Here is a 26,446-nt window from a genome sequence, read left to right as displayed (position 1 = left end):
GCCGGACACCTCCGACGGCCAACAGAACCCATTGACTTTAATGAGTTCCGTTGAGTTTCTATGGGTTTTACAGAATACAATAGGGGTATTTTTGGCAGGATCTGCAATGGAGGCCCCTAACGGAGCCTCTGACGCAGCTGTGAACGAGGCCTCATACTTGCAGTATATATACAAAGGGTTAAGACCCATGTAAGTCCTATGTAATATCCATACAGTAAAAGCGGGCCTTCTAATGAGCAGCCAGGGTAAAGTGTGAGGAGCTTTATAGTTTATTGTGCCACAGCAAAAAGTTTAAGGGATTTTAGGAAATATTTTTACAAAGCGGCCAGCCCCTTTAAGGGGTTAAATCTGATTCAGGTGTTATACAAAATGCCTGTTATGTAAATATAGACACAATATGTCACAAAAAGAATTTTCACATTTATTTAATGGAAATTGGAAATATTGAAAAACTCTTTACATTCATTTATGAGAAAATATTTACAAACATGATTACAATTTCACCTTTGTGTTCAGTTAGGAGAACTTCAGAATGGTGTCAAAGGGCAAAATCATCAATGGCAGTAGTTATGAGCTGCTCAAATCCTTACTGGCAGTGTTGCTATTAAGAGACCTGATTGGTAGTGTATTTCTTTTATAAATGTTTTGTTATCAAGTATATGAAAAAACACTTTATTAAAGTAGATATCAGAGCATTGGCTTTAACTACTAGCAGATATTTACACTGCAATATCCCATAGCACAGCCATCCCCTCTGGGATCAGACCCAGCCCACCACACTTTGCTGGTATCGGAGAAGATTTTTGATGATCTCCACCAATCCCCTTTAGTAATAATTTGTCCACGTCCAAAAAGTTTCCTATCATGACCAGTGATAGGCCAGTGCACAAGGTGACCTCTTGCTTTTAAGTCTTCTGCAACACTGCCTGGAAAGCCGTCCTCTAGATATAGGTGCCATTTCTGATCTGAATATGAAAAAATATATAAAGACAGATAGTACACAAGAAATATAAATCTCAAAGTTTTAGGTGTGTGGTAAGATATTTATAACTAACAATCTTACTTGTTGTGCTTTAATTCCAAGACTGTGGTATAGTGTCACTTTACTCCTACCAAATATACAATATACTTTAAAGGGAATCGGTAACCAGACAGATCCCTTTAAAGTAGAACATTTGTAAGATGCCCTAAAGCTGTCCATACACATGCATGTTTACTTTAATGGAGAGAGAGGAATAAGCCACTGCCAGACCCTTCAGAAAGTGGTTTATATCTCTTGGGAACAAAGGAACAGGCATTCAACGTGCATGATCCCTGTGTTACCCTACATCTTTCATCAGGAGGACAGTTGGAATTGGTAGGCCCCTATACACATTAGATCAGTTTTATCTTAAGTGTATGGTCAGCTTTATAATGTTAAGCTAGCAGGGGAACCCAATAAACTGCTCCAAAGAGCAAAATATGGCACCCTGCTTCTTTACAATAGGGTTAACCAGTCAGATGAGCCAAGAGGGTGTTTCCTTGCCTCTCAAATTATTTTGAAGCAGAAAATGGTTCTGAGAATTGTTATGATGCTTCTCAGATTTGTTTGGCTTGTATAAAGGTGGTCTTACAGTTTAGGTTGTGTTCACATCTACGTTGGCGCTTCCGTTGCAGTTTCTGTCGAAAATGCCAGAAAAAATAGTGCAGCATGCTGAGCAATTGTTCCAGTAAAATGCCACCCCCATGACGGAAACCTTACGGACCCTATTAAAGTCAATGATGTCCACCGGGCACCATAGGTGTCCATTATGTGACAGATCAGTGACAGCATTGAATTCCCTTTTTCTGCTACTAGGATGGAAAAATAACGGAATTCATAGAGCAGATGTGAATAGAGCCTAATATAGATTTTGCGAAAATGGTGGGTTCGACCAAATGTCAAATAATGTGTAAGGTCATACTTTAGAGGTCTGACTGACAGGCCAGATTAGCTTCACTATTACATACTTTAGTGATAAACTCTCTTTAGAAGTAATTCATAGAATACTATTCTAGTAGAAATTGTAATACTTTTACCTTTCTTAATATATTCCACATAGAATCGTGGGGCGTCCACTGCATGTTGAGGATTCATTCCAAATTCTATCATGTTCAAAAGAACCTTTGAGGAATGCAAAGTCCTTGATTAAAGGGGTGGTCCGGTCTTATGTAAATAAAGCTTTATTGTACTGTATGCATCAATTTTGTATACATTTTCTAATATACTTTAAATTCCAACCAGTTTTTAAAAATTTGTGTGTAATCAATTTTATTGCACCACTACATCTAAAATATAAAAGAAAGCAACTTTGCAAACAATCTTGATTAACAAAACCTACTGTTTTGTCCACAGCTGCAGTGCAGACCTATGTGTTTCCATGGTAACAGACTACAAACAAACCCTTTGTAGTCTGATACTGCAGTTATACTCCCTTCCATCTGTCCCCTACTTTTTGGTTACTTATGGAATGTGAGGCTTTATGCAAGAAACAATCAAATATGAAGTTGTTGTATCACATGTGATGGTGAAATGGAGCTCAACTGCTGTCAGTTTCTAAAAGTAATTAGCAGATTGTTGAAATCAGCACAAAAAATAATAATTGTATTTATTACTGCTGGTAAGCAATATATGCACAGATCTCGATCCATATTTAGCCCATACATTAACAAATATGACAGAGGCACTTGTTAGCTGCCGGAGCATATTTCTCGATCACTGTGGCCGCTGAAATTGGTTGTATATAGGCAAGTAAAAAAGTGACTTCTGCAAGTAAAAAGAAGATTCCTGCATTGATCTACTATAGGGTGCAATATATAGAATGAATACCTATACTGCTAATAATTGATCTTCATTTTAATGCGTATGTGAATTTTTAGTAATTGGATACAAAGCAAACAGGATCTACAGTGCTTCTCAATCCAATCATTATGTGAAATCCAATCAACGTGTTTTGGCAATCTTAATATATTTTCTCAGCTTCTGTCACCAATAGTTATCAACTTATCTTACCTTTCATGTTTCCTCTGATTAAGATACACATTTACGTTGCTAGGAACAATAAAGCATTATGCAAACATAAACATCTCACCGTCATAGAAGTGGGGTTGCATCATTTATAGGTGTGCCCTGTAGGCATTGTTGGAAATTATTAATAGAATTGCCTGCAATGTTAAACATTACCGTAATCCCAGGGGGAAGCAAGAGGGGCAGTTATTAACTAGTATCATATTTAAAAACTCCAGAAATAATTGTAGGGCTTATCTACACTGAAAAGAATGAAAACCCAATGTGAAATTCTAGTTATTTTATGCAAAACAGTTCTCCCCAAGAAGAAAAAACACTGTCTTTCTAGTGCCACCTATAGGTAATTACCTGTAAGTCAATGTCCAACCCTTTATAGAGTATTGAAACATGACTTAGGCTGTTGCTCCTTCCAAGAGCTGCTTCATAGACTTCTCATTCAGCCATAAAGAACCCTACTCTGTCCTGATGAGGAGCAAGAACTCTGAAACAGTGCCATCTACAGATGGACGTCTCTGGATTGGCCATTAACCTCAATGAGATGCCTTTGAAGCAGCTACTGGAAGGAGCAACAACTTAAAGGGGTTTTCCAACACGATTTCCAAATTTTAAAAAGGTCTGGCTGCACTACATTCCCTCCAATAAGGCCTGTCAAATACCTTTTGCATGATTTGTCCGTTTTCCTGACGATCCCACTCTTCTGACACACTTCTCCATTTGTTTACATCCGCTGAAGTTTCTGGTCCTAATTGACTACATGTATAGAATGCATAACGCTGGCAAGCAAACCGCCCCTTTTCTGTAGGACTCTAGCTTCACTCCAGCACCCTACAGTCACAAGGGCTTGTGTGCTGACAGGCAGGCGCTGTTGAGGCAATGCACTGATGAGCATGTGTGGAACAGTTTACTCAATGTTCACACATGCTTTGTGTATGTCTGAGCATATATGGCCCCCTTTGTACGTGACATCAGTGATGACACACTGTACATTGAGCAGGCCGGGAGGAAACATGTGTAGTCAATAATAGGTCATCAGCGGAAGACTCAAAATTCTATGGGGGCAGCATCATGTGACCCGCAACCCATATCTTGAGAACAGTGCAGTTTTAGCAGCGCAAGTAAATTTGAAAGTGACTTGTTTTTGCAGTTGTAGGTAATTGGCCATTACACTTAGGGTATGTTCACACGCACTAATTACGGACGTAATTCGGGCGTTTTTGCCCCGAATTACGTCCGAAAATAGCGCCTCAATAGCGTTGACAAACATATGCCCATTGAAAGCAATGGGCAGACGTTTGTCTGTTCACACGAGGCGTATATTTACGCGCCGCTGTCAAATGACGGCGCGTAAATAGACGCCCGCGTCAAAGAAGTGACCTGTTATTAATTGACTCCAATGAATAGCAGCGCCAATTACGTCCGTAACTGACGCGGCGTTCAAGCGCCTGCACATGCCGTTACGGCTGAAATTACGGGGATGTTTTCAGGCGGAAACATCCCCGTAATTTCAGCCGTTACGGACGCTGCCGTGTGAACATACCATTAGCTCCCAGAAAACCTGTTTAAAGAGGCTCTGTCACCAGATTTTGCAACCCCTATCTGCTATTGCAGCAGATAGGCGCTGCAATGTAGATTACAGTAACGTTTTTATTTTTAAAAAACGAGCATTTTTGGCCAAGTTATGACCATTTTTGTAGTTATGCAAATGAGGCTTGCACAAGTCCAAGTGGGTGTGTTTAAAAGTAAAAGTCCAAGTGGGCGTGTATTATGTGCGTACATCGGGGCGTTTTTAATACTTTCACTAGCTGGGCGCTCTGATGAGAAGTAACATCCTCTTCTCTTCAGAACGCCCAGCTTGTGACAGTGCAGATCTGTGACGTCACTCACAGGTCCTGCATCGTGACGGCCACATCGGCACCAGAGGCTACAGTTGATTCTGCAGCAGCATCAGCGTTTGCAGGTAAGATCGACTTACCTGCAAACGCTGATGCTGCTGCAGAATCAACTGTAGCCTCTGGTGCCGATGTGGCCGTCAAGATGCAGGACCTGTGAGTGACGTCACAGATCTGCACTGTCACAAGCTGGGCGTTCTGAAGAGAAGAGGATGTTACTTCTCTTCAAAGCGCCCAGCTAGTAAAAGTATTAAAAACGCCCCGATGTACGCACATAATACACGCCCACTTGGACTTTTACTTTTAAACACACCCACTTGGACTTTTGCAAGCCTCATTTGCATAACTACAAAAATGGTCATAACTTGGCCAAAAATGCTCGTTTTTTTAAAATAAAAACGTTACTGTAATCTACATTGCAGCGCCTATCTGCTGCAATAGCAGATAGGGGTTGCAAAATCTGGTGACAGAGCCTCTTTAAGTAATGTTTCAAGGTTCTATAAAGGGTTTGATAGTGACCTACAGTATAGTCACCTATATGTGGCACTAGAGAGACAGTTTTCATCCACTGGAGGAGAGCTATTTTGCATACTTTTTCCCAGGGAGCATTGCCCTAAAGACTCAGTACCTTCCAAGATCTAGTTAATTTGTGATTTGGGAACATGTAGATGAAGTTTAAACAATAAATTAGTTATTTTATATTCAAGTTTGGAATTTAAAAGTGAATAAAGAAAAATCACATTATGCTTGTATGTATATCGCAAATGTCCATTGTAAGGCTTGAATCACACATGCAGTTTGCGTCCCCATTCCCCCTCACTGGACCCCCTGCTTTGAAGAGCTTGAATGGAGCAGCGGTAACGCATATGCCCTGCTGCTCTTATTCAATGTCTTTGGGGCTGACGGAAACAGCAGAGCAATTTACTTTGGTGTCTCTGTCAGTCTATAGTTCTTTGAATGGAGCAGCACTGCGCATGGTTGACCGCCGCTCCATTCAAAGTTCTCCTCACACCAATGGGACCCCCATGTCCTAGGGATAGGTGCTAAATGTTTATCCTTCGTGGTTCCTGTATGCTTTCTGTACTGTAGCAGCTAATATTGTGATCTCCACACCATGCTGCACAGACTCCACTCCCTTATTTCATTACCCTTTCCTGTACACGTGTCTGTTGCTTACATTCATGTTTCAAGCAGATTGGTTACTTTAACATGCTACTTTCCTTAAATACAGCATGTTATAAGTAGAGATGTGCTGGGCTGGTTTCCCAAATGGAACAAAAAAAATACAGATCATTTTTTTGTTATATTAATGTCAAAAGCAATATTAGCAATAAGAATAAGTCTGCTGTTTTTATGAGCCCAACACGGACTCCTTCCCTGAGTGGAGGCCACCTTTGTATACAGGAAAATAGTAAAAATAAGCCTCAGGGATGTCTGAACATGGATTAAGCGTCTGTTGTGTCCATTCTTCTTGAATATCGTCAGTTTTTTCCTGTGTACCGGCATTTATCATGTGTTGTGATTAATGCTGGGTGGGTCTAAGGTTATAAACAGGTAGAATCCAGGTCACATCCTTTCAGTATTCATTTAGACCCAGTTATCTTTCTTCTATGTGTGTTTTGGTGTATTTCTATTACAATTGGGACACTATGATTCACTTGTGGCTTTGAGGAGAATGCTCTGAAGTTCATGGACCTTTGCCTTTTTTCAGTCCAACAATGTAGCAGCTTTGAGTGTTTACATCCTGTCAAATTCAAGTCACCAAATTTACCTGGATGTGGCCTTGAGGTTGCATGAATCCCCCCATAACGCCGAAACTGCATAACAAATCTTCAGTGTCAGCGTTAGTGGCCATGGCTGGGATGATCGTGTGAAAAGGCCGTTTCCCGGGTGCCAAGCAATTGGGGTGTCCAGGGGACAGGGAAAAATTGTTCCCTCGGTTCTGAAATATTCAAAGAAAATACTGGAGTATGTAGCATAAAATATATCCTTCATAAAACGTTAGGGTTTTTTTCCGTAGCTTACTACAACAATTTCCATTGGAGTATCTATATTACACTATTGCGATTGGATCACAGATAATTCCATAATTACAAAATGAATTGAACATGTTGGAAAATCTTCTAAGTGTATATATTGTAACCTTATTTCATATAAAATGGTTACTGGGTGTAACATCCGCGGCCCGTCGTCCCTACTCACCCCTCAATGGCCGCGAGCGCAGACTTCCAAGTTCTGGCTGGCATCTCCCTCCTAGGAGATGCCGGCACTCACTTCCGGGCCGCCCTGCAGTGTTCTCTATGGTGCTCGCGGACATGAAAGTTATTACAAATTAGCCCCTGATCACCCTGGACTATAAAAAGGGCTCTGCCCTTTCACTCCTTGCCTGAGCGTTGCTGTGTATGACCATGTTAGCCTTAGCAAATGGTCCCTTCGTCGTATCCTGTTCCCAATGTTCCCGTGTCCTGATACCTGTATCCTGTGCTGTCTTTGTTCCTGTACCCATTCTAGTGTTGGAATTGTGTTGTGTTATCTGCCATGCCTGCTGTCACACACCACGTCTAGTGTCATCTGCCACACCTGGTATCATCTGCCTCATTTGGCGTTATCTACCATCAAGTTCCATCTGTGCCTAAGCCTCTGCTACTGTCTGGACTATTACAGGTACTCTTGTGCTAGGACTTTGCATAAACTTTGTATACTGTTGTTTGACCAGCTGCTACTCTGTTACAGCCTAGTGGAGCCACATACCCACAGGTCGTGATAGTGGGAAATGTCTCATGTTTCAATTATCACAATATTTGTACTAAACCACAAACACGAATGGTTTTTCCTACGGCTCAAACATTTGGAGACACATTCACAGTCATGCTTTGGAAAGATTGATTTGAAATGTTTTGATCCAATATGGAAAATCTACAACATAAAGTTACTCCAAAGTATAAATATGCAAATCTTTAATAAACAGCAGCATAAACGATAAAACCCTCCAACCCATTAAATTAGCATTGGCCAATAGGGCAACCAGTACAGCACACTTTGGGTTTTTGGGGCAGTTTACACTCATTCACATGTCTAATACGTCATGAGGTGGTCAGTATTCCAGGGGAAGGCTGTGTATGGTGTATTTACTTGAAGTACTGATGTATGGAACGTATTGTATGAATTTTTACTTGTTATGCCATGGTAATAACTTGGATGTATCACATTTGGCCTTATAATTTATTAGTGGATGTACCCATTGCCCTATATCTATTTTATGTGTTTGTGTGTTTTGTTTTGTTTTTTACATTTCTCTAGCTGTATTTTGTATATGAAAGATCTACAGATTTTTGATACTTTGAGTTACTTATATTACAATACTGCTCCAATGCAAAATTGCTGCAGATAAAACAGGATGTCCGTAACATCCAACCTCTGATAATGTAACACAGAAATAAGATATGCGCTAAAGGGTCATGAATACACATCTTATGGTAGTTCTCTTCAATGATTCCAGAGAGTCTGCCACCAAGACAGACCACGTTAATTTAGGAGCATGCGCTGGCTTCTTTTCCTTTGGGCATATAACTCTAGTTGCTCTTAGTTAAAGGCCTCAATCCTGGTGACAGATTATCTTTAATGTAAATAGTTTCATAAAATAAATCAATAAAAATCCACAGTATAAGGCCTTATTCACACAAACGTATAATATGTCCGTGCTACGCGCGTGGAAATCAAGCATGTCGCACGGACCTATGTTAGTGGCCGTGCAGACTGTCAGTGAATTTCACGCAGAGTATGTGCGCTGCGTAAAACACACGACATGTCTTATATTTGCCCGTGTTACACGCAACACGCACCCATTGAAGTCAATGGATTCATGCAAATCGCGCTCGGCACACGGAAGCACTTCCAGGTGCCGCGCGTGATTCGCGCAACAGTAGTAAAATAAATTAATGTAAACAGAAGAACACCTCGTGCTTTTCTGTTTGTAAACATAAAAACAGAGTGTCATAATGATGCCGGCTGTGCGAAAATCACGCAGCCACGCACCATATGCTGATGACACACGGACCTTTTGCGCGCGCAAAACGCAGCGTTTTTTGAACACGTAAAATGGACACGTCCGTGTGAATAAGGCCTAAGACTATAATAGTGCAGCAGTTATATAGCTATACGTCTTTGTTATTTTAGGGAGTGTTCAGTGACATCACAAGATAGAGCAGCTGAATCATATCAGGCCACTCCTAGGTTTTAGCTTATTATGCCTATTTTGTTTGTGTAATTTGTGTCAATATCCCTACATAACTGATGGAACATTAGAGGTCAGCAGATAAAGGCCGCGTCAAAGTCACTTGTCAGATTTTAGTGCTGACAATATTTCAAGTGTCAATAAAATTACTTTGTAAGAAACTAGCAAAATATTACTGTACCTGCTTTAGAAATTGTAAGAAAAAAGAAATGTACCATATATTTACCCAGAAATAAAGCCTTAATAAAATAGGTACCGTCCCGCAAATAACAAAGCTTCAAATAGGGGTTATCCGGGTTATGAATTTTTTTTTTTGTAATCAGAGGACTCAGCGGTCATGTGTTGTATTTCTGGCATTATGGCAGAAATACGATTCGTCACCACTGAGCCCTCTGATTGGTTGCAGCGGTTACATGCTAAGTACATGTAAACATCTACCGGGAGTGCCGCCGGAGCATCAGCGCTGGATCGCCAGGGGCAAGTACAGGTATATACTGCTTTATTTGTTTCTTTATTTAATTTCCAGCGCCTACAAAAAAATTTGCACAACCCAGATAACCCCTATAAGTAGCCTTAAAAATAAAAATGTTATGGCTAACAGAATGTGAGGAGGCAAAAATGAAAAAATTCTCTTGGTCCCTAAGGCCCAAATTGTCTCGGTTCTGAAGGGCTTAATATGAGGAGATTATAAATGCAGCGTTTTTTAACATAAAAAAAGGGACACTGACTAAAACTACATAACAGGGACTTCTATATAAAATCTAGCGCAAAACATTATATGTAGCTTAGAGCAACCAACTGAACTACACGTTAGGAAACAAATCAACCTGATTTATTGCTATAGGTAACTTTTTGTTATGTTAATCAGTCATAAAGAACATTAGCAAAGCAATCACTATGACTAGGACTTTTTTTATGATAAGACTGAACAGTCATCATCTTCAGGTGAATGTAAACTATTACTACTTTTTTTTCCCAGAAGCAAACATATCGTGGACTTAATAATGACTAACCTGCAGAGTGAACCCGCAACCTTCCGGTACAAGTCCTGTGCCAAAATCCATGTAATTACTATTAATAAACGAACAGGCATTGCCATGTACATCCACAACGGTGAAGTAAACTGTGTCGCTTCCCATTTCAAAAGGACTTCCATGGTTATAAGCTTCTGAGGCTCTTAATAAAAAAGGGGTATTCAATGATTTTCATTATTAAAAAATCGTATAACTAAAATCCAATTGTCAACAAGACAGATTATCTGAATGCCAGCTCCTCCTAAAATCCCGATAACAACGCATCCAAGACAGAAAGGCTTCAAACACTAGAAGAGGTCGCCAATAAGTATATTGTAATACACACTTTATTTTTTATCTTGGTATTAAAGACAAGTATAGAGCGAAAAACATTTTTTCCAAAGATGTGTGCTTAGGGGATTCCTAGGGGGCACTGCTGTCTCATTTTTTGGCTCATCACAATAGAGGACTGTTGACTGACAAAGGTTCCAAAGTCTGTGATCCATTTATGGCCAGGTAATATCCATGAAACTGCCAGTAAGTTAAGCAAACAGTTTTATCTAAAGCACACAAAGCGGTCTTACACGCACTGGTACCAGCATCACGGGGCACCCTGCTGTGGCCATGAAGTCATCTGCCTGTGAAACTTTACAGCCCTAAAGGGCAGAAGCTACACCAACTATTTACTTTAGAATAGCACTTGAAGGAATTGCTCCAAATTATAGTCACGCTCAAAAATCTGTATTAGGTCCTGTTCACATCACATTATTTGATGCTCACGGCGCACACGCTTAACATGAATCTAAGATTACATTAGCCAGACGGAGGCCAAATGAGTGTCCTTTTGGTGTCTGTTGAGCTGGTATACATCAGTATTCCGCAAAAATAACAGTTATGGAATAGACAGCACTATTCCATACTTCAGACCTGACCAAAAACGTATATACCATGTGATTTTTAACATGGGAGTCTATAGTTGACGAATGACACTAAATGGCATTCGTCACAGGCAACCCTATTAATATACACAACATCCATTTAACATATTCGACATGAAAAGCTCATGGCTTATACGTTAAACGGATGAAATAATAGCTTATATGTAACGGATGCCACTGTATGGCATCCGTCAAAGGAATCCAACACCTATAGGCAATTATGGCATCCACATAACGTTTACGTCATGAAAAGCTTGTATACTTTAAATAGTTGCCCCTGTTAGACATAGATCACAGCCTCCGTTTAACATAAATGTCAGGAGCTTTTCCTGGAGTATACACTAAAGGGATGTGAATGGGGCATTAGTAGAAAACTAACCCTTTAAAACGGATTGTGAAGTAAATGTAAAATACCAATATGGCGGAGAAAAAAACCTGGACCGCACATCCACTTGCTATACTAGATCTAATGCGGCTAAGCAAATTTAAAAAACGTATGAACATGAGGTTCTTAGTAAACATTTTGATCAAACTGTGTAAGCCCACTTGCCACTTCACGGCGACCTCTTTTAAGTAGGTCCCTACACTATTAAGTGTTGTATCCCACGGCAACCAATGCCGCTGCAACACAGCACCTGCAGAGGGAGCAACCCAGAAAACAAACAGCACCCATGCTGCCAGTTTAAGCCACCTTGGCTTTGGACAACGTCCCCCAACACATACAGCACCACAGCAACAAAGACCACCACACAACACCACGAAAAAGTGAACAGATGGAAAGCGCTCATCTTTCCTTGTTAAGTACAAGCACAGCATTTCCTGTACAAATGACATTTAATAGACTTTTACGTTTGGCCATGACCATATTGCTACCGAATGATTAATACAACTAGAAAAAAAATATCCATTGTTTGTAGCAGCATATACCACAGAGTGGAGGGAATTTATTAAGCATTCGACGCCAGTTATCTTTTGTAAAAAAGTTGCAATTTCAGCAAAAACTCAAATTTGCACACACATTTTGCAACATGCATTTTTTTGCCTCCTCTGCCACTTTTATAAAAATTGGGTGTGGTTAAACAAAAGGGGCAGGGTCACCCGTGGCCTGACAAATTCACAATATTTTACACCAGATTTTGCTACACGGATAGCCAGACATGCGCTTAATTTCTTTAGAGGCATGAACCTCTTAATAAATTAGGCGCATTTTACTTCAGCGCTCTTTATATTACGACTGGTTTATGAAATGCCATTCTTAAATTCTACCCAGTATGATTGATATGAAATAAACAGTAAAGCTAGAGTTGCACACACTATTATTATGAACAGAAATTATTTTGTTGAATATAGTTAAAGTAAAGAAGAAAAATAGACAAACTACACTTTTCAACCAGGCCACCCTTATATACCTCTACATAGTATTGTGTATTACTACATTGCAGTAGTAATACATAACAGTGACAATAGGTGCCTAGTACCACAATGAGGGATGCACGATGCATCGAAACTTCGATACTGTTTCGATAGTTTGCATCCCCAAACGGTTCGATACCATTATTTCATGTATTTCGATACTTAGCTGTGCAGCCACACAGCTAAGTATAGTAACACATGAATGTATGAGAGCTGCGGCTGTGTAATACAGTCTTTGCCCCGCTCCTGACAAGTGCGCGCCGTCAGGATGATGTGATGCGGCCAGCGCTGCACTAATGATTGCCGGCAATGAAGACAGAACATGGCGGGCGCACTACAAAACACCTCCATGTTCTGTCCTCAGTGCCTGCGCCGCCGCTCCTTAGTGCAGTGCCGGCCGCATCACCTCATGCTGACCGCGCACACACTTAATGTCCGGAGCGGGGCAATGACTGTATTACACAGCCGCGCTCTATAACGGCGGAGGTCAGAGAAACCTCTCATCTCCGCCGCTATTCTCCTGAATGCTGCGATCAAAGCTGAACGCAGCATTCAAGAGGAAAGTGAAAAGGGGGGATGCCCCTTGGATCGCATAACAGGAATCCCTGTGATGCGATTGAGGGACATACCATATATGGGCAGATAGCCCAGGGTCCATTGAAGGACCCCAGAGCGGTCTTACCATATTTCCTGTTGTTACGGCATACTTATGTATGTCCTAACAACTGCCTGTGTACTATCCGTGCTCAGGCTAATGTACTGGCATATTGATATATGCCAGTACATTAAAGATTACAAATAAAGTAAAATCATAAAGTAATATTAAATGTAAAAAAATACACATACACCTTTTTTACAATAAACATTAAAATAAGTCTCAATACATAAAATACACATATTGGGTATTGGCGCGGCCGTAATAACCTGAACAACAATTTTTTTGCATAATTTATGATGTGTGTGCTGTAAAATAAAAACTGCTTTCTTTCACTTATTGTGAAGCACGAGGTGTGATGAATTTAACCTCCATGTGCCTCACATTAATAGTAATTAACCCCATCATGTACCTCACACATTAACCCATTATGACTTAGAAACATGATGGGGTTAATTACTATTAATGTGAGGCACATTCAAAATTCATCACACCTCGCGCCTCACATCACAAAATGGAAGAACTTTTTTTTTTTTTTACTGTTGGCAAAGTATCGTTTTGGTATCGAAATCGCAATATTACAAGGAAGTATCGGTATCGAAGTCCAAATTCTGGTATCATGACATCCCCAACCACAATGACATTTTCTTTATGTTCATGAAGGTTATTAGCTGCTCCTCACTTACCTCTTGATATCAATATGTTTCACCTGCTTTGTACCGTACACCTTACTAAGGAGTTCCTCTGTGGGCACTCGAACAATTGCACTGTCAGCACAGTACCAGTGACAATCTGCTGTGCCCAGTTTCAGAACCTCGGTTACAGCATGGACATAGTCTGCGCTGTTATGACCCAACTCTGCAATATGATAAATTATATATTAATCAGGGACAGTTATTGGTATAACTAGATAACTATTAGGGCACGTTCAGACCTAGCAGAAATTTTCCCCTTCAGATTTTGCCACAAACTTGCAGCAAATACGCAACGAATCTGCAGCAAAATGAACATATTTGAAGGTTTGTCCAGACGTGGCGGATTTCGCAGCGGACTCGCCATAAATTCCACACTGTAAACTAGTTTCCACACAGTTGTTTTCCGCAACAGCTGCACTAACTTAACTAAAAGGCTTTAGAAAACAAAGGAAAAAAGTCTGCTGTGTATTTCCACTGTAACGTGTCCGCAGTGGAATTCTGCAGCAAATTCGCCCCATGCCTTAAGAATGAGACAGCTATACTGATCTGAAACATTGGAGAATATTTATCAATGCAATTGTGCAAGCTTTCTGGTGCAATTGAATTAAAAAAAATTATGTTCAGGCTAAAGGCCAAATTTACTAAGCCCAAGCCCTCTTTTCAAGAAAATATTGCTAATTTTCTGAGTCACTTTCTTCAAGCCTGAGGAAGACCCTGGTTCAGGTTCAAAATGCGTAGCATTTATTCCAATTTTATGACAGCATGTATGTCTTTTAAAAAATAAAAATGTTACCCTCAGTTGACATCTTGTCCCAACTGGGATTCTAGTTGAATTCAATCTACAAGTGCAGGAGCGCCTTCCATCAGGGGTGACCATTTTTCTCTTTTTTACTATTTGGATCGCTTCAACATCAACTACCGCTGATCATTCAGCCGCCGACGTTCACCCAGAGGGCTAGCAGACTGCACACATACGGAGTATTGAGGCTCCATTGGACTATTGATCAAGTTATGCCGACCATCCATCACAACTTTAAAAGGTGAGTCTAAAATCTAATTTTAAGAATATTACTGTTGACCACCCTGCAACAACAGCAATACCCCAGAGGAGCGCTCTGTGTCTTCTTTTTTCTTTCCATATCACTGCCTAATTTTCTGAATAACAGTGGTGAGCTACGACAAGTAAACCTGACATGGCTCAGGAGCTGCACTGTATTAATGAATTAAATAAAGAGAGAAGGAAAGGGGCTGGCACTGTTGAACCAGAATTTGATAGTTGAATGGAGGTTCACATTGGCACTATTCACACTAATAGATTGTGGCGGTCAATATGCCCACGGGGTGCTCATCGACTAGTACAGCACGTACAACTTGAAATCCAAAGTAGAATAAAATCGAGGCACTCACCGACTTGGCAATAAATTTATTTTATTCAGGATCTTGGTCTAAATCATGCGGAGTAAGACTACGGCCGTTTCACATGCAAACATGCTTTTTCAAGGCCCTGGCGTCACTTCCTTTTCCTGCCCATTTTATATCCATATGTCAGTGCATGTTTTCATAACAACCTTTCACCACAACAAGCAGAAAAATACACAGTACAAAATAACAGGTAATGCAACATATTCGTTTTATAGCAAAAAATAGCGTTACATTGTTTTACTTAAAATAACATGGTCTATGTTATAGAAAGCACTAAGATCGTTTCGGTCATTAAGACCGAGCGGGCAGCCTCTTTTTGTAAGAGGATTTTATGTCTCTTACAAAATACACAAATCGATTGAATCCCCACCGGGCTCAGCCCTATGTGTGATGTAATTCGTACTAGCATTAGAATAAATTGGCATCTGATTGAAAATGAGCCGTTGTTAGTGAAGGTCGCAACCGGACAACCAATAGTATCCTTTCGCAGGTTCAAGAATTTAAAAGATGTACTGGTTAAGGGCCGCTTTTCAGAGAAGGAAAAATAAAATGAGAACTGGCTTTCAGCAATGGGGCCGAAAGGCAATCAAAAATGTGGAGAATGCAATTTTTGTAATACCTTAATACGCACTAGGAACGTTAATTTAGGGGGATGTGTGTTTGCATGTGAAATGGCCGTAGGCTTACTCCGCATCATTTAGACCAAGATCCTGAATAAAATAAATTTATTGCCAAGTCGGTGAGTGCCTCGATTTTTTTCTACTTTGGGGCACCGTTTTAATGCTCGATTTTATGACAGTATTAGAAAAAATGTCCAATTGTATCAAACAAATCATCTAGGCAAACCAATCTATCATGTTTTATTAAGTATTGATAATGAACATTATAGATCATTAATCTGTATTTTAAAAAGATTCTACATCTGAGTCTATGTTATCTTGTTAAAAGACAGAAAGTTCTACTTTAAGACCTCCCAAACCTCCTCATCCCTTCTTTGCCCTTGAGCCAAAGACTGGGGTAATCAGATACAGACTGGTTAATAAAGTTGTGCCAACCTCATTGAAGAAACTGTGGTGGTTACACATCCCCCTTGCAACCAGACTGTCAGACTAAGTTGAATTAGCCGTGCACTGCCTGCAGAGAAGTAGCTTGGTAGCAGCTGCATCACATCATTTACCACGGGTGTTATTGATTTGTTTAGATATCTTTAACAATATCTTTTATGACCTACCTTTGACAGGGAAACTTTCCAACATATTCAAAGCCATTAGAACAATGATTCCTTGACTGTTTGGTGGTATTTCCCAAACTTTTACTCCCTAGTGAAATGTAATGAAAAATAAATGTGGGAGGTCAATATCATGAAATGCTATTATAACAACTAGGCATAATTGACAGGAGAGACCTAAATATTGTACATATTGTCAATGGCTTTGTTAAAAGGCTTTTGACAACTGATGACCTATCCACCAAGCCTCTGTGCACCGGACATACATGCCGGAAGTAGTTAGCTCCGGCGACGCAATAGCGGCCGAGCTGCAGCTCTGCTCCTATTCAAGTGAATAGGAGCGTACCTGCATTTCTGCAGCATGGCCGATATGCAATGGTCGGAGCCAACTGCTTCCGGGCTCCGTCCATAGCATTATGCACCACAACATTTGGTGCCCGCAGGCCACCGGTGTGGCTTATCGGTGCGAGGTCGGGGTGTCGGACCCGCATCGATGACATACTGATGACCTATCCAGTAGATAGGTCATCAGTTGTCAGAAGCTGGACAACCTCTTTAAGGCCCTTTTACACGGGCCAATAATTGGCCAAACGAGTGTTCATATGTACGCTTGTTCCCAATCATTGCCCTGTATAAATTATACAGGGCAACGGTCAGTCGATGAAGGCACAAACGCTCATTCATTGGCTGATCGTATCGTTTATGCAGCATTAAATATTATCGCTGTCGGCAGCACATCTCCCTGTATAAACAGGGAGATGCGCCACCAACGTGATGGAAATGTGTGGGGACAAGTGATCATAGTAACGATAGTTTGTTCTCATACATAACCAATGATAGCTCCATGTGAAAGGAGCAGATGAGAGCCGATCAACGAGCTGTTTGTTGATCGGTGCTCGTTCAGACAGCCCTTAGCGGATAGGACAGTTAGAGTGGCTCCTGTGGCCTGCCCCATTTCATTGTAATTACTATCAAGGAGATTGCTCTAATACAGTGTCATCCACTATGTGCTACTTATCAGGATCCATTGCAATCCTTGGATAGTGCATGTTTTGTATGCCATGTTTTGGTGTATGTCCTTTTAACCAATCTCTTTTCTACAACATATCGGTTAAATCTTATACAGTATGGCCCAATAAACCTCTGTGTGACAGCCCAATCTTACCAGTTCTTATGTTGCAATAAAGCAAAGTTTTCCTATAAGATAGTGTAAACACGTTTTTATTATTTTTTCGTGCTTTCTGCTGACTACAACATTCTTTCTGTGATATATTATCTTTACTGTAGTCTTTCTGATAATTTATCAAAGGGAATACCCATGTAATTTAGAACAAAAGTTACTGTAATAAAGTCTAAAGGTCTAGAGATAACATCTTGAGAATACCCTTTTTAAAAGGATTTTCTCATATATATATATATATATATATATATATATATACACACATATCACCATATAGTGCAACAGTGTGTTCGCATGGCCTAAACCAACAGTTAACATCGTCTTTGAAAATGTGTCCTCAATAAAGCAAGCTTTTGTAACAAAAATATAAAAGATGCAGAGTATAAAATAAGTATGTCATGTTAATAACTTGGAATGGTTTACTATATACCTCCACAAACGCATACTGATGCTTCTTTAGTCAGTCCCCCTTCACACACAGAAAATTCCTGGGAATTTAAACTGCACAAAAAAAACGCTAACATTTATCAAATGTAACCTGCGTTTTTAATGGCATTTTTAGTGGCATTTTTCATTCAGTGTCATTTTGTACATGCATTTTTATGATGGTGTTTTTGAAGTCCCATAGAGAAGCCTATGGGAAAACGCATGAAAAAACTGCATACCCAGAGCATTCTGTGTTTAGAAAAAAATGCCACTGACTACAAAATTGCATTGAAAATGCCACAAACCCAAAACGCAGCTGTATGTGGTGCATTTTATATTTTACTATAGACTGGGTGTGAATCCAGCCTTTTACATATATTTTTGCTGGGTCAAGTTACTAGTCGAGATTTTTTCTAATCCTGGTATAAAAGTTGGCCTGATTGAGGTTCTGCTTTTAGGGATAGAGCTTTTAGTTTGTGATATGGTGACATTATCACTTGTACTGCAGCTTTGTTATTTTACAAAGGCAAAACTAAAATATACTGCGAAGAGGGGTATAAAAGGACACAAACATTTTTATTAGACTATTTGTGAAATGACCCAACAATACATGTTAGGGTATGTGCACACACGCTAATTACGTCCGTAATTGACGGACGTATTTCGGCCGCAAGTCCCGGACCGAACACAGTGCAAGGAGCCGGGCTCCTAGCATCATACTTATGTACGATGCTAGGAGTCCCTGCCTCGCTGCAGGACAACTGTCCCGTAGTGTAATCATGTTTACAGTACGGGACAGTTGTCCTGCAGCGAGGCAGGGACTTCTAGCATCGTACATAAGTATGATGCTAGGAGCCCGGCTCCTTGCACTGTGTTCGGTCCGGGACTTGCGACCGAAATACGTCCGTCAATTACGGACGTAATTAGTGTGTGTGCACATACCCTTATGGTTCAAGTTTGGTGAAATGGCAGGTGTGGTATTTTTTTAGGCAATATATAAAACTGCACTATATGATTCTAGCCTTTCTTATGTTATAGCCTGTGCGTGATGATAATAGCACAGTTTACAATGAAATTAAAAGTGGATATGCACCTGTTCTCTATATCTGGATCATAAGCCTTCACAATCAACTTCACTAGTGCCCCTTATGTGCCCCGCTCTGCAACTAGACACACCACACCACACTGCAAGTAGAATACCATATCATTCACTCTATAGTACTCTGTATAATGCCCCAATTATATATATATATATATATATATATATATAAAATTTTATAGGTGTGACTGTTGACTAATTAGATTGTTTAATAGATGTAGGCGATACTATGACTCAGACACCTTGTACCTAATCCAAAACTGTATTTAGAGTTAATGGTCAGTTCTGCAATTGAATAATTCCCAGATGTATTATAGTGAATGGCTGGCACCCAGTTGCGGTGCTGCGTTTACATACAATCCAATACTATTCTGTTCCCAAAGCAATTAAGATGGGTGTGTCTGTCTCATTTGGCTGGATGCCAAGGTTTTGGCTGCTATTAGGTATTGCGGGCATGACAAGAGGTTTACACCATTTGAAGAATTTGTTTTTCTTTATTAACCGGTTCAGGACCGGGCCTTTTAAGCCTTCAGGACCAGACACCGTTTAGTCATTTTTAGCATGCGTTACTTAAATGGCTGTAACTTTTTTAATTGTTGGGCTAGATTCGTGGTTTTTATGATGTTTTTTTTCGTAGAAAATCCGGTTTCTTTCTTTAGCATTTTTATACACATCCATTTTGATATTTTAGAATATCTAGGCTTACAGTTTGAACATAATAGTAAAAAAAATATGCTTTTTTACTTTTTAGCTAATTTTTTCTGGTAATAATAAAGTTTTACCCTAAATAGACCTTTTATTTGTGATAGTCATTGTCTATCGTAAATTTTTATATATTAAATGTCTAATTTAGGGTAAATTGGTCAGGGTCTTTTAAGCCTAGCGTTATGACAATGATTGGCGTGGGCAACATTTTTTTGGGGTGGGTAATTTATGTGTATTTATTATTTAGTTTTGTTGCACTTTATTTTACTTTTATTTTCTTAATATTATGGCTTGTCTCTCAAAGGTCAGAAAAGACCTTTGGGTGACTTTATTTTAATACATTTATTTTTTTTAAACCTTATTTTTCCACTGTAACTGTTACAGGGAAAATCAGCCATCGTAGAGTGACTATTGTAACTAATAGGGCTGTGCTGGGTCTAGTTAGTCCCAGCAGCAGCCTGCCACTAACAGCATCCTGGCGATCATGTGACCAGTCACATGATCACAGGAACCATAACAGGGAGCGACGCTGCCTCTATTCTATACACAGCGATCATTGAGCAATGCGTACAAGCAGTCAGAGAAGAAAGAAGCAGCGAAAACTGCTTCTATCTTCTCTTCTGGGTCCCCCCAACATTCAGCTGTCAGATTGCTTGGGCAGCCAGCTAAAACCTGCACCGTATATCTGCTATGGCGAGGGTTTTAAGGACCTCGACCACAGGATGTTTATATAGAGCGGGTGGTAGGGAACCAGTTAAACTTATTACTGAATTACACTAGAGATTACATATTTAGTAACGTGAAGTAAATTTATAGAAGTGTTAACCAGTCATATATGTGCATCACTAGTCCTCTTTGATACTCGCAGTTAACATCTTCCTACCTCAGCAATTATTATTTTCAATTTTTCCTACCCTGCCTTCCAAAAGCCATAACTATTTTGTTTTTAAGTTGACTTAGTCGTATGAGGGCTTTTTTCTAATTTGCAGGACGATTTGTATTTTTTAATGGAACCATTTAATGCAACATATAATGTACTGGAAAATGTTTAAAAATTATTTTCTCGAGTGAAATGGAAAATAGAACCACTATTACTTTATAGGAGGGTTTTTGTTTTATCGGCGTACACCGAGTGGTAAAAATGACATGATACATTTACCCCTGACAAAGCATCAGCGAAACGCGCGTCAGGTCTAGCAGCGCCCCCCCCGGCCCTGATCTCCCGGCTATCCCTGTACTCTGTAGGTGTAGGCATACTGCTGTTTCTACGTTATATATGTTTGTGACTGCACTTGCATTTATCCATGTCTATTTATCAAGCTGTGCAAACGTACCATACCTAGCACCTGCTTAAAATTGATGATATATGCACTATAGCATTCTGGGTGATCCGTTGAACGGTTTACTATCTGGGGGGCTATGCTGCTTTCATGTTCGGAGTCCATTTTAAAACGAGGGCTCATGTTATTTTATTGTTTATAGTTATGTCTATGTGCATGTTTGTGTCTATTTGACTTCAATAAAGGTTTTTTTGTAGTTTTTTTATTATCTGGTCGTGACTTGTTTCTTTTTCTGGTTTATTTATTTTGTGGGTCAATACTATTACGGCAATACCAATTATTTTTATAGTTTTTGTTTATATTTTACTAATTTTACAAAATAAAAACAATCTGTACAAAAAAATTTGTGTTGCCATAGTCTGAGACCAATAACTCGTTTACTTTTTTGTTTTTGTCAACAGATTAACGTTGACCATTTTAGAGTGCATATGACTTTTTGATCACTTTTTATTCCTTTTTTTTTTGGGTAAGGTGACCAAAAAAACAGCAATTCTGGTAATTTTTTTACTTTTACGCTGTTCACTTGTATATTGCAGTGCATTGTGCTTTTTGCCAGCTCATATTAAGCTCTGCCTCTGGTAAGGCTTCATTGGAGCACCAAGATGGCAGACCTGGGAAAGACTAAAACCAAAAGACAACAACGACAGCTCCCAAGGACCTTAGTCAATACACATGCTAAATGGGGCTACTAGCATGAGTTATTTGTAGTGTTTTGAGATTCACTCCGCACCTCAAACTATTCAAACAGATATTGGAGCAGAATACTCATCACACACTATATAATGAAAAAGTATACATTTTATCTATTCAATGATTATAAATTTATACCCATACATGAATGATCATAAAAACAAAAAAGATCATGCAAAGAGGATGAGTCTCACAGTTGTTAACCAGAACCAGGACAGCCAATACTGCTATTGGGGAATAAAGCACAGGTGTGGTGAATCATGAGAGCCCCGAGACCCAATAAGCGAGCCGCTGAATTGGATCTAGATGTAAGAGGTCAGAACTTACTATCGCTCGGATGTTTGCATCAGCGCCATTTTTGGCGAATGCGCAGTGGCTCACCCCTATGAGCCACGGGTCGAGGTGTCATGTGACGTCAGACGCCAGCATCATATAAGGCAGACACCTAACGGCACAGCACAGAAACCCGACCAGTAGGCAGAAGGTAGCGGCCAGCATGCATGCGCACGGTGCAGACGAGAGACAGTGTAGTACAAACAATGGCCTCTAAGTGGGGTAGAGGGACAGATATAAAGAAGTGTACATTGGTGCTGGCTAGAAATCGCAAATAAAAAGATCATTATAAATGGGATCACAAGTGTGAAACAATAAATACATAATAATGTACAATTAATAATAGATCAATAGCACATAATTTCAAAACTATACAATTCTAAAAATGTGCAGAATACATTTGTATAAAAAATTGTACAGCTCTTGATATAAACCCAGAATAATAATAATAATAATAATAATAATCCCTGTATAATAAATACATAACCACATGTAAATAGTATGAAAAATATATGTGAAAAAACGTTGTAATGATAGGGGTAGGGAAACGGACAAGTGAACCCTAATCTACCCGCCACTCTGTCCCTGCCTACTTGCAACGACCCGCCCTAGGCGACGGGGTACAACTGGGCGGCGGTCCCTACGCTCAGTAAGTGCACGAGACAGGGGCAGTTGCCCACGGCAACACCGTGAGCAACAGAGTGGTGAACGAGCCAAGTCAAACCAGGAGAGCACGAGGTACCAAACGCAGAGCAGAAGAGTAGTCAGAAAGCCAGGGTCAGAATGGAGCAGGATCAAATTGTTAGGAGCTGTAGCTGGGCCAGGAAACCACACGGAAAGAATCACAAGCAAGGAGGAAAAGGAAAGGTAGGTATAAATAGACAGAGGGCGGGAGCTAGCTGAGTCTGGCCAGGCTGCGATAGGCTCTCCCACTCCTAAGCCTGCCAGCCTGAGTGGTGGAAGCTGGAGTCAGTCTCAGAGAGATAGACTCAGGTGAAGACTGATTACCTCTCCTTTACAGTACCCCCCCCCCTTTTATGAGGGGCCACCGGACCCTTTCTAAGCGGACCTGGTTTACTGGGGGAACAAAGGTGGAACTTCCTGACCAATACCCCAGCGTGAACCTCCCGGGCGGGTACCCAAGTCCGCTCCTCAGGCCCGTATCCTCTCCAATGGACCAGTACTGGAGGGAGCCTTGGACCATCTTGCTGTCCACAATCTTGACCACCTCGAATTCCACCCCCTCAGGGGTGAGAACGGGAACAGGAGGTTTCCTCAAGGGAGCCAAGGACGGGGAGCAGCGTTTAAGGAGAGAGGCATGAAACACGTTGTGTATACGAAAAGATGGGGGTAACTCCAGCCGGAAGGAGACAGGATTGAGGACTTCAATGACCTTTTACGGCCCAATAAACCGGGGAGCAAACTTCTTGGACGAGACCTTAAGACGCAAGTTCCTAGATGATAACCACACCAGATCCCCGACCATAAACAAGGGGTTAGCAGAACGTTTTCTATCAGCCTGAGTTTTTTGTATGCTCTGGTAGGCCTCTAGGTTCTTCTGAACCTGGGCCCAGACTGTGCACACTTCCCGATGAACGACCTCTACCTCGGGATTGTTGGAACTACCAGGTGAAACGGAGGAGAACCGTGGATTAAACCCAAAATTACAGAAAAAGGGGGAGACCCCTGACGAGTTACTGACCCGGTTATTAAGGAAAAATTCAGCGAGGGGAATGAATGAGACCCAATCATATTGACAGTCAGAGATAAAACACCTTAAATATTGTTCTAGAGATTGATTAGTCCTCTCAGTTTGGCCATTGGTTTCAGGATGGAAAGCAGTGGAGAAGGACAGATCAATCTCCAACTTCTTACAGAAGGCTCTCCAAAACAAAGAAACAAATTGTACCCCTCTGTCCGAAACAATATTGACAGGGACCCCATGGAGACGCAGGATGTGTTTGACAAACAAGGTAGCTAACGTCTTGGCGTTGGGTAGTTTCTTGAGGGGCACAAAGTGGCACATCTTACTGAAGCGGTCTACTACCACCCACACCACCGACTTGCCTTGGGATGGAGGCAAATCGGTGATAAAATCCATGGAGATATGTGTCCAAGGTCTCTGGGGAATGGGCAACGAACATAGTAAGCCCGCTGGTCGGGACCTGGGAGTCTTGGACCTAGCACAAACCTCACAAGCGGCGACGTAGGCCTTAACGTCTTTAGGCAAGCCAGGCCACCAATAGTTTCTGGCAATGAGGTGTTTGGTACCCAGGATGCCTGGATGACCAGATAGTGCGGAGTCATGATTTTCCCTAAGTACCCTTAGCCGGTATTGCAGGGGAACAAACAGCTTGTCCTCAGGAAGGTTCCCGGGGGCTGAACCTTGATCAGCTGTAATTTCAGAGACTAAATCAGAATCAAAAGAAGAAATGATTATACCGGGAGGCAAAATACAAGCAGGATCTTCCTCCGAAGGAGGGCTGGCCATGAAGCTACGCGACAGTGCATCGGCCTTAATATTTTTAGACCTAGCCCTATAGGTAACCAAAAAGTTGAATCTGGTAAAAAATAGCGCCCATCGAGCTTGTCTCGGGTTTAGCCTCCGGGCAGATTCTAGGAAAACCAGATTCTTGTGGTCGGTAAGGACCGTTACCTGGTGCCTAGCCCCCTCCAGGAAGTGGCGACACTCTTCAAATGCCCATTTAATGGCTAAGAGTTCGCGGTTGCCAATATCATAGTTACTCTCAGTGGGCGAAAACTTCCTGGAGAAGTAGGCACAGGGGCGGAGATGGGTGAGGGACCTGGTATCCTGGGACAAGACAGCCCCCACTCCCACCTCGGATGCATCAACTTCCACGATAAATGGCTCCATTTGGTTGGGCTGAACCAGCACCGGGGCCGAGATAAAGCACTTAAGGACCTCAAAAGCCTGGACAGCCTCTGGAGACCAGTGGAGGAGATCAGCACCTTTGCGAGTGAGGTCCGTAAGAGGCTTAGCGATGACCGAGAAGTTAGCAATGAATCTCCTGTAATAATTAGCGAACCCCAAAAAACACTGTAATGCCTTCAGGGAGGCAGGTTGGACCCATTCTGCCACAGCCTGAACCTTGGCGGGGTCCATGCGGAATTCATGAGGAGTGAGGATTTGACCCAAAAATTGTATCTCCTGTACCCCAAACACACATTTTTCGGTTTTTGCAAAGTTTGTTTTCCCGAAGGACCTGGAGCACCTTCCTGACATGCTCAATGTGGGAGGGCCAGTCGTTGGAAAACACCAGTATGTCATCAAGGTACACTACAAGAAATATCCCCAGGTAATCTCTCAAAATCTCATTTATGAAATTCTGGAAGACCGCCGGCGCATTACACAACCCAAAGGGCATGACGAGGTATTCGAAATGACCTTGGGGCGTGTTAAACGCAGTCTTCCACTCATCCCCCTCTTTGATGCGGATAAGGATCAAACTTAGAGAACCATTGGGCCCCCTGAACCTGATTAAAGAGATCAGGAATCAAAGGAAGGGGATACTGGTTCCTTACAGTGACCTTATTCAGGTTACGGTAGTCAATGCATGGCCTAAGACCACCATCCTTCTTCCCTACGAAGAAGAAGCCAGCACCTACCGGAGAAGTAGAGGGGCGAATGTAACCCTTGGCCAGGCATTCCTGGATATACTCTCTCATGGCTTCACGTTCGGGACAAGAAAGATTAAATATCCTACCCTTAGGAAGCTTAGCTCCTGGTACCAATTCGATAGCGCAATCGTATTCTCTATGAGGAGGTAACACTTTGGAGGCCTCCTTAGAGAAAACATCAGCGAAGTCCCGAACAAACTCAGGTAGCGTGTTCACCTCCTCAGGGGGAGAAATAGAATTAACAGAAAAACATGACGTCAAGCATTCATTACCCCATTTGGTAAGCTCCCCAGAATTCCAGTCAAACGTGGGATTATGCAACTGCAACCAGGGAAGGCCTAAAACCAAATCGGACGATAATCCCTGCATCAACAGTACAGAGCACTGCTCCAAATGCATGGAGCCAACAAGGAGTTAAAAAACAGGGGTATGCTGTGTAAAATAACCATTAGCAAGAGGAGTGGAGTCGATACCCACTACCGGGACAGGTTTAGGCAAATC

General features: G+C 41.2%; 1 protein-coding gene across 1 annotated transcript in view; it reads right to left on the bottom strand.

The window, feature by feature from the left end:
* Positions 1-455: 455 nt before the first annotated feature.
* LOC142760805 (glutathione hydrolase-like YwrD proenzyme) overlaps positions 456-26,446 on the bottom strand; it is an 87,128-nt gene continuing 61,137 nt past the window's right edge. The window contains exons 7-12 of the mRNA XM_075863983.1: positions 16,537-16,624; positions 13,875-14,046; positions 10,183-10,345; positions 6,707-6,877; positions 2,059-2,143; positions 456-965 (exon numbers count right to left, since the gene is read on the bottom strand). Coding sequence (XP_075720098.1) covers positions 709-965; positions 2,059-2,143; positions 6,707-6,877; positions 10,183-10,345; positions 13,875-14,046; positions 16,537-16,624 — 936 coding nt within the window. The 3' untranslated portion in view covers positions 456-708. The remainder of the gene's footprint in view (positions 966-2,058; positions 2,144-6,706; positions 6,878-10,182; positions 10,346-13,874; positions 14,047-16,536; positions 16,625-26,446) is intronic.

This window comes from Rhinoderma darwinii, chromosome 4, assembly GCF_050947455.1.
Source record: "Rhinoderma darwinii isolate aRhiDar2 chromosome 4, aRhiDar2.hap1, whole genome shotgun sequence".
Taxonomy (NCBI): domain Eukaryota; kingdom Metazoa; phylum Chordata; class Amphibia; order Anura; family Rhinodermatidae; genus Rhinoderma; species Rhinoderma darwinii.
The sequence above is the reverse complement of the archived record's forward strand: the minus strand, read 5'-3'. Positions and strand labels throughout refer to the sequence as shown.